The sequence below is a fragment of the Acomys russatus genome, chromosome 23 (genome assembly GCF_903995435.1).
Source record: "Acomys russatus chromosome 23, mAcoRus1.1, whole genome shotgun sequence".
Taxonomy (NCBI): domain Eukaryota; kingdom Metazoa; phylum Chordata; class Mammalia; order Rodentia; family Muridae; genus Acomys; species Acomys russatus.
This window is the reverse complement of record NC_067159.1, coordinates 26,298,011-26,308,021: the sequence shown is the minus strand read 5'-3', so window position 1 is coordinate 26,308,021 and position 10,011 is coordinate 26,298,011. Positions and strand designations below refer to the sequence as shown.

The following is a 10,011-nucleotide window of genomic DNA, read 5'->3' as shown; positions in this document are numbered from 1 at the left end:
CAATTCAGCACTCATTTGTGATTAAAATTTTTGTATGGTTTTTGAGTTTATAATTACTTGAGTTGAGCTATTTTCTACAAATGCGTATTTGATGGGTGGGTGGTTGAACTGTTTTAAACAAATGGCCTATAAAAATTTAGCAGAATTTATGAAATTTTATGATTATTTCTAAATTAATACACTAAATTCTTATGATGTGAATCATGTTTTAATGTTGTGGAAAATGGTCAGATGCTACATTACTGAAATCTACAAGTACTTCTACACATCCATACTTTTCTATGAGAGTTTAAGAATTACATGTTATGAATTTTGTTTTGTTTTGCTTAGTTGACTAGATTTTACTCTCATTTTTGCTACCTTTTGAATGGCATCATGTTGTTCTTTAGGATAATTATCCTCTTTCATAAAGGCACATTCTTTAATTTATCAGCAGCCATCTTCTCAATCCTGCCTGGAGATGTGTGTGGGTTTTTTTTGTTTTTGTTTGTTTGTTTGTTTGTTTGTTTCTATAATGAAACTGGGATCTCACTGCAAATCATTGGTTTAGTGTGTTCCTTCTTTAAATGAATCTTATCTTTTATTTTGCAGATATATAAAATAGTGGTCAAAAGGGGAAATAAGTAACTAATAATTTTTTTGGTTTAGAATAGTAATGTTGACACTAAATAAAGTATAAAACAGTATAAAATGAAGGTCTCCGTATATACATATTTTTTTGAGGTTTTTTTTTTTTTTTATTAATTTATTCTTGTTACATCTCAATGGTTATCCCATCCCTTGTATCCTCCCATTTTTCCCTCCCTCCCATTTTCCCATTATTCCCCTCCCCTATGACTGTTCCTGAGGGGGACTTCCTCCCCCTGTATATGCTCATAGGGTATCAAGTCTCTTCTTGGTAGCCTGCTATCCTTCCTCTGAGTGCCACCAGGTCTCCCCCTCCAGGGGACATGGTCAAATGTGAGGCACTAGAGTTTGTGTGAAAGTCATGCCCCACTCTCCACTCAACTGTGGAGACGGTTCTGACCATTGGCTAGATCTGGGTAGAAGTTTAAAGTTTACCGCCTGTATTGTCCTTGGCTGGTGCCTTAGTTTGAGTGGGATCCCGAGCCCAAATCTGGCTATCAAAAAACTGTTTTGCATAGATTTTCAAAAATGGTAGGTAGATGTCTAAACTCAAGATTTTTCCAAATAATTTAAAAGTGTTCTTTTCAGAGAGGGCAAGAAGATCAGTCAGTAAATTGCTTCCTCCATAAACATGAAGACCTAAGATCAGATCCCCAGAAACCATATAAAAAGCCAGCTGTGCTAGGGTACTGAAGCTGTAGAGACAGGAGGACCATTGTGACCTATGGGTCCGTTCATCTTGACCGACCAGTATGCTCCAGATTCAATAAAAGACCAACTTCAATTAAAAAATAATAATACAATAAGATGGAGAGCAGCAGAGAAATACATCAGATGTCAAGTCCTCATCGCCACATGCAGATGCTCATGTGAGCACATGGATCCAACACACACATAAGCACACACAGACTCATGAATGTGCAACAAGAATACACACATACACACATATAAACGCATACACACGAATCAACTACATACACATAATGCTTTTGTCATGCCATTAATTCGTGTGACTGATGAATTTTTCACTGGATTCCTGCACCTCTGCCTCCACCTTGCAGTTGATGCCCCTCCCTTAAAATGTGTCATCTCAACATTTACGTTCACAAATATCATGTGATCTTTCCAACCCCAAAATAGTTTACAACAAAGAGAACAGCTTTGGCCACATCTTCTTCTTGGTGTGTTATAAAGGGAAATAGCAATACATGTTCTTTTTCTTTTTAACCATTTCTCTGCTCTACTTTATAGGGATGATACCCGAGCACGTACTTATTTCATCACAGATCCTATCCTAACCTAGTACCTGCTCAGTCTGGGCCAGCAGGCCTCTCTCTCCTCCTCATCACTTCACTGACACTTACCTCATACTACAACCAATAGAGGTGTCTACCACTGTAAAACATCTAATTCTAAGGAGCTCTCAGTGTAATTAGGAAGCAGCTACATTGTTATGCTCTTAATACCAAGCATTGAGTCTGATACTGTGTGGATGTTTTTCCTTACTGTCTCCAAGTCTTACACATCATCACTCAGGGATACATTTTGTGAATAAAAATAACTTTTTATTTGTGCCTTACCCTTAGTGAATTTACCTTGTCTTTTATTCAGTTGTTTGATTTATATCTGGGAGGGAAATTGTCAAGCACCTCTGTTGCACTATGGGATAGTGCTTTAGAGATGTTACATTCGACAGATAATCTGAAATTGAAAAAAAAAAAACAAACAAATATATCTAAGTCCAGAGAATTCAGGATATGGGGATATGAACTTGCTGATCATTTGGTCTGATGGTATGAAACCCCACCACCTCCATCTAAGCACCAGAAGTTATCTATTCTATGCAGCTGGACAAGCCATATCCTTCCTTCTCCCTCCACCCTCTCTCCTTCCTTGCTGCTGAGAGACATCTTTAGTTTCCAAATAGAGGGAAATCTCTGAACTAACACAAGGACTCAACTCCAAGGCCCAGTTTAATTCATATAACTCACAAACTTCTCCTGAACAATTTCCTCTACAGCTTTTCTAAGGACTGGAGAGAGATCTCAGTGTATGAAGCATTTACAGGCCAAGTATGAGAACCAGAGTTCAAATCCTCGAGTCCCAGGTAAATCCAGGTGCAACAGCCCAATCCAGGTGCAACAGCCCAATCCAGGTGCAACAGCCCAATCCAGGTGCAACAGCCCAATCCAGGTGCAACAGCCCATAAGGGCAATCCCAGTGTTCCTGAGATGAGAGGCAGAGCCAGCAGAATCTGTACAAACTCAAAGGACACCAGAAGTAAACAACATAGAGACCCTGTTTCAAACAAGGCAGGAGGTGAGGACCTAGGGTGCCCTTTGACCTCCAGGCACACTTTGGCACACATGAATGAGCACAGATGTAGCAAACATACAAGTGTATCCAACACACACACACACCTATGCCAATACAGCATTTCCTATACAAAGCAATAAAATTCTCATTTTACCTGATGCAAATGGTTTTCAATCCAATTGGACAAGAAATAAAAACTGTACTCTTATTATCCAAATTAAAAGGCTATCAGAATTGTTTCCTCTTAAAAAGATACTTAATTATTAATGTGATAATTGGTGTCTTCTTGGATGTAGGCCAAAGATAGATGGTAGTGGCTGAGCCTCATTCGTATTCTATTAAACAAACATGGGAAGATGGATGAAGTGAGGTTTTCCAAGATTATTCTTTCCTTATTGAACTGAAACTGAGTTATGCTGACCACCAAGGAATGGTGACACCCAAGCTTGTTTGTCCCTTATGAGGCAATGATATAATGCTATTTGTTAGCAGCTTTACTTAAATGCTGTAGATCCATATGTTAAGCACAAAGTCTGTTTGGGATCTATCCCAGGACACCTATGTCTTATAGTCTTATTTAAGCAATAAGGCTTGAAAAGATAGTGCCGCAGGACAGAACTTTGGGTTCTGTTATCAGATGCATCTTGAGATGTCTGCAGCATCTATGGATAAATCTGAGACTCCCTGTGCTTAGCCACGCCCATGCTGCCTTAGTAGTGCCCCAAATGAGTGCCTTGAGACTACTTTAAAGAGCCTCAACAATTCATACCAAGTGGAATTAAATTTGTGATGTTTCTTTTATAACGTATTGGCACACATTAATTTCCTGACATTAATGAACTTATTAAGAGCTATATCTAGAATCTTTCCCACTTTTCATCAAACTGTTATTTCTTGTGAACTTATGTTTTGTAAGAAGGAGTTTTCCTTTTCCATCAATGATGCAACTGACACAGCTGAAACCAATCACCCCTTGAGTAGCCTTGCCAAATAATTTACCAAAGAGCTTTGCTCTAGAATTTTAGGCTTGCTCTTTCTTCTTGCTATGATACTTGAGAAATCAAAACAGGAACCAAGACACAGTGGATGCCATGTTGGAAGTTAATTGGAGGGGTATAGAGCTAAGAGAATCTCATGGAAATCAATCCAGACTAATCTAACTTATTTCTAAGTCCATGTTAACTCTTAGCATTACCAGCCATATGAAACAGAAACTGTCCCTTGATCTCAGCAATTTCAGTTAGATTTTCACAGATTATTTTCAAGTTATTGCCTAATAGATAAGAACTTTGTTATCATGAGTTGGATTTCAAGCAACAGTTCAGATTCCTGGAGGTAAAGAGTCTGAGAGAGTGAGTTCTGAGTCATATGATAAGTTGAAATCTGGCTTTGCAGATGTACAACATTTGGTTAAATATGTGTGACTACAACACAAAGCATGGACTAACAATACCTCATTAGGCAAAGGAGAAAAAGGGAGGTAGACGAAAACCATCTTCATGTCCAGAAAGAAAGAAATCTTTGCTACTTACCTTTGAAAGGAGACAAGAGTAGGAACATGTTTTTCCTGGCTTTTTAGTCTATGGTCTGCTAGGTAAGGATTAAGTTTTAGGACCCTCACTTTTTGGAAAAAAGTTGAGTCATTAATGCACCTAAGAGGAGACTATCGCAAGCAGACATGAGAGATGGGAGAAAACACTGGAGAAGAAGAGGAAATACAGGTAACATACAGGCTTATCCCAGTGTGCTATCAGTTATAGCCTTGAAAGACAAAAGTACCCACACTATGGAAATGACATTGACATGAGATTGAGCCAAACATAAATATTTACCTCACAGCCCATTGTTTACATCGGCTTCTGTAAAGATATAAACTACATACATGAGTACATATGCATAATCAACTAAGATTGCCATATAAAGATGTTTCCCAATTAAGGATGGAAGTAAATGTACAGTAAAAAAAAAAAAAAAATTTAAAATCCTTTCATAAATTTATTAGGCCACTTCATCTTCAAATGAAGTTTAATGTCAAATATTTCCCAGATATAATTAGCTACACACACACACACACACACACACACACACAATATTGTATCACATAGTGTGTGAGTGTATATATATATATATATATGTATATATATATATATATATACTGTTTATAGTGTTATTTTTAAATTTGTTTACATATTAAGTAATCTTCTTATACCCTGCTTTCACCAAGTTTGCAAATCTGAAAACCATTTTTAATAAACATTAAGAGTAAATAAGATTTTTTCAGCAATATTTAATTTTTTGCGTTTTCATTTGTTTACAACAGGAACAAGTTTACCTCTTCAGTAATCCATCATATTTATTAAAGGTATTTTGACTCAACAGATGTCAGTATCGCCACACGTCATCTTTTCATATTTTGATGCTTTAATGGGGGTGTAGCACTAACAATCACCACTCATAAAATTAAACACATGATTATCTTGGTGGTTGCACAGATATTTTCTGTTGTAAATTTAAAACAATTTTTAAAATCCCCAGTAATTTGCACAATGCTGATTTGAGTTCCATTCTTGTCAGATTTTCCACGTCACCCTGCAAGAGAACATGGAGAAAAAAACTTTGCTGCCCGTCTTGCTAATGCCATAACGAACACCGGAAGCAGGATACTGCATTACCTACGCACACAATTCTGCAGCCATCGCCACAAAACATCTGGACAATCATTGAGGTAAGAATCTAAACTAAGCATGATGTTGGTGTGTTAGCTATTCTGACAATGTGTAGAAGATGAGTGGTTTAGCCTTATTTTTTTTTCCCCACTCAGAAGGCTGCAAAACCTTAAAAACACATTAGACAACACAATAGCAATAACCAAAGAGCACAGCCCGTTCTGAAGAACAGGAAATCTCTAGCACAGAGACACCACATAGTAAGGAGTGGATTCCCTTGGAGGTAAGACTCAATTAGCCTGCAACACTTTAAGAAGCTTTCTCTTTCTTCTTTGGTGGAGAATCTAGTCTATTCGGACTCTCCACTCCATTTTCTGTGCCTTTTCTCGACCTGGATCGTCTCTTCCTCCCCGCGGCGTGAAGACTTGCATCTTCTAACCATCTCTGAAGCCAGACAGTCGTCAGGGTCCACGTTATGTACACCTGGATGCTGCAGCTCGAAGACAGGACAGCGATTTTCGCTGCCAGCACATTGACGTTACCAGAGAGGGCGTTAGCATTGCGATTCTGGGACCCAGCCAAGTGTAGCCCTACTGTGACCACCGAGACGATCAACGTCACGAGTCTCCCTGATATAAACACAACAGGCCACAAGGACAACCCTTTCTGGTACCGCTCGTCGCCGAAGTAAAGTAGGCTGCATATGTTGGAGAGGAGCTCGACCGAATAGTGGAGCATCAGAAGCAGCAGGCCCAGGTGGTTCAAGTACAAGAGATAGGCCCCTCCTATGTGGAAGAGGTGGAGGCCAATGTAGATGAGCTGACCCGGGATATCTTGCTTTCTGACCTTTTGGAAGTAGAGCTCCGGGAAACTATGAAACCAGTAAGCCAACTGCGAGATGTAGAAAAATTTCATCTGAAACGTCATCATGTTGTCGGGATGAGACTTCCACAGTAGAGTGGGGTCTGACAGGCAGTTCTCAGAGGCCAGAATGACCATGCCCCAGATACCAGACACTATATAGAACACACTCAGCTGCCCGGCCTCGTTCAGTTTGTTTTGTTTGCCTTTAGTGAGCTGCAGTCTCTTGCTGAGCTTATCCAGCAAGTACTCCTGAATGGTGGCGTGGAGGATGATGGCCACCAGCATATAGAAGAACACTGTGGCCAGATCTTTGACCCCATAATGGTACAGGGTCCTGGACCCCGAAGGCAGCTCTTTCGCGGGGATAACGACTCCATGCTGAAGCGTGAGGAACACAATCGACATCTCGGCCGTGCCCTCGAACATAAGCCCCAGCACGAAGAACATGCCCACGCAGGAGACCATGTCCGCGTGGTTCTGCACCATGAATTCGTGGCTCAACACCGGGGGGTTCCTGGCGTTCTTCTTGCGGAGCCCCATGCCGCGGTACTCACCGGTACTCATTGGCGGCCGCCGCTGCTCACTGCGCTGCTCCCAGCGCTGGGCTCCCCATCCCCGGCCCGTCAGCCACCCAGGGTCGCAGCCGCTGCCGACTGATCAATCAAAGGCTGGGGCCCGCGTAGGCCGAGCATGCGCACAGGGCCTGCGAAGGCAGGGAAGGAAATCGAGCACCGCGCCCCTGCCCCGCAGGCCCGGGTGCGAGCGCGGATTTGACGCGCCGATCGCCACCGCCCACCCGCCGTAGCCGGAGGGCTTCCCGAGAACCAGTTCTGACTCAGCAAGGGAAATCCGTGCCGCGGTCATTACCTTCACCATCATCACCGCAGCATCACAGCAATGAGCTCCCTAGTGCTCTCTACTGATCGCTTAGGAATCTCACCTTCCCTTAAGAAGTCAGTGCTATGGAAATCAATGTGTGTGTGTGTGTGTGTGTGTGTGTGTGTGTGTGTGTGTGTGTGTGTGTGTGTGTGTGTGTGTATGTGTGTCTCGTTCTCTCTTGCTCTGCGTGTGTCTCTATCTCTCTCTGTTTTTCTCTCTCTGTGTCTCAGTCTATCTCCCACTCTGTCTCTGTCTCTCTGTCTCCTTCTCTCTGTCTCTGTCTCTCTGTCTCCTCTCTGTCTCTGTCTCTGTCTCTGTCTCTCTCTGTCTCTTTGTCTGTCTCCTTGTCTGTCTCTCTGTCACTGTCTCTCTCTTTCTGTGTGTGTGTGTGTGTGTGTCTCTGTCTCTGTCTCTCTCTCCCTCTCTCCCTTTCTCTGATAGAAAGTGAGACAACAGCTTCTAACCACCAAGCCCTGCCATTATCATCTGACATCTAGTAAATGCCAGAAGCCAGGATGTAAATCTGGGTGGCACCAGAGCCAGCGTTTAAAGTGTTGCACTGTGCTGTCTCCTTGTTAAATCAGTCAAGCCTGGAAACACTAGAATGACAACAAAGCAGTTTAAAAAATAATTCTATTAGAGCAATAATATCTGTGGAGGTGCTAGCTAATTATTTGCAAAGTCTACAAGGCAGTGGAAAGCAGAAAACTAGCAGCTCTTGGGTAGGTCCTTTGGCTACAAAACAAGACTTCACTCTAAGAGATATGAATCTCAGGGTGCATTGTTTTTTAGCGTATGTTAAATTTACATTTAAAAATTTAAAAAGCCTTGCTAGTAGCTTTCTTGACAGAAGTTCATGTCAAGTTTCAAATATCACTTCCAGTGGGGAGTGAATTTCTTGTCCCTTATCTGTCATATGAATACAAAATCCTTTCTGATAGGAATGGCAGTTGGAAGTATGAAATATGCATTTTAGAAGAAAAAATGCTACAGGATATTTAAAAAATAATAAACCATTTTCGGTTAGAGTGCTCAGCTTCATCATGCTTCAGTTCTCTGCATGTCGTCACTGGGTGCAAATGGAACCCTGGTTATATAGCTTGAAGGTTTCGAGACAAATATTCCAATCAGTGGAAGGCTTCATGAGTTTTCCAGAGGAGCTAAAGAATAAGTCACAGAGTTTGTTATGGGAAGTGCTTTGAATTAAGGAAAATACAAATTCTCTACTTTTCAAGTGATTCTTCATTGGATAATCCATATTTTTTAGAGACCATCACTCTGCCTTTTCTTTGTTAATCCAAGCTCAGTCATTGAATTTGACGGTTCCCCAGTGAGAGCAATTAAGGTTAAGTCACCAAGGGATTAGAAGTGCACACACAACTAAGCAGGGCTCCCAGGGACCTAAGTGTCTCTCACTGAGCCTTGCATGGGTCTGCACTAGGTCCTCTGCATACGTGCTGTGCTTGTTTTTGTGGGACTCCTAACAATGAAAGTGGCGGTGGGTGTCTCTAACTTTTATGTCTGTTCCTGGGACAGGAAAGCAGAGCAGCAGTGGATAGGAGGGTGGGGAGAGGGGAAACTGCAGTGGGGAGGTATTATAGGAGAGAAGAGTAAAAAAAAAAAAAAGAAAGAAAGAAAGAAAGAAAGAAAATACACATACAAAAGGTGGGGTGCAAAGAAATAAAGAGAAGAAAACCATTGAACTTGTCAAAAGCCATCTGCATGCAGTTCTCCAAGATAAGGGCACTGTTTGCCAGGAATTGCAGTATTCACCTGTGTCAAACTAATGCGTTCAGTCTAAGTAATGGCTATAGATCCTGGACTTGAGCCTAGTATTCCTCCCTGGGAAATGACCTTTTATTTTCCAAATAGGCACCAAAGATTACAAATTGATTTGTTTTCATTTGCTTGGTGTTTTAGCTACCAGAAATTAAGATAAATTAATGTGGTGATGCAAATCTTTGTCTCTCTTATACATCAGTCATAGTATTTACTCCTTGTTAATTATTTATCACACATTAACCCTTCAAGGAAACAACACCCAGGATAGACAGCAGAGGAACGGAGGAGGCAGTTTCTAGCTACACTTCACTGGCAGTTGCCCAAAAGTGGGAAAAGCATTTCATTACAAGGAACATTAGATGTTGATCTCATTATAAGCTATATTGATGCTTAGAAACTGTGCTGAAAGTGTCTTTGTCAGTTAGAAACTGTATTTCAAAGCATGGATAATAGGTTATTCTTTCCATTACCTATGCTGATGGGTCACCTTTGGATGTCTGTCTTTAGCAAACCAGTCTCGTTGCGTATTTTACCATCTTAGTTATGTTACAGTGTACCATTAAAGGTTTTGTATGCCTTCTTAAGTAACCTAAAATAGGGAAAAATGATATTACATCTAATTTTACCATTATGTAAGTAGTAAAAAAATATGGACTTTGTCGTGTAGAATGTGTCTCATCTTCAAGTATTATATATTTCATAGTGAGTACAAATTTTATATCCTTGCAATATCAACCACTTAAGGATAAAAATTTAAAAAGTAAGTGAATTCAACATAAACTCTAAAATTCTGTATCATTTGAAGGAAGCAAGATATGATGTAAAGGACATAACAGGCAACATTCAACCCACACCACATTAAATCCATGTTTATAAT

The 10,011-nt window shown here is 40.6% G+C and overlaps 1 protein-coding gene across 1 annotated transcript; it reads right to left on the bottom strand.

The window, feature by feature from the left end:
- Positions 1-5,473: 5,473 nt before the first annotated feature.
- On the bottom strand, positions 5,474-7,430 carry Tram1l1 (translocation associated membrane protein 1 like 1). The gene has a single exon (XM_051165884.1). The coding sequence runs from the start codon at positions 7,035-7,037 to the stop codon at positions 5,919-5,921; it is 1,119 nt and encodes a 372-aa protein (XP_051021841.1). The 5' UTR covers positions 7,038-7,430; the 3' UTR covers positions 5,474-5,918.
- Between the last annotated feature and the right edge of the window lie 2,581 nt (positions 7,431-10,011).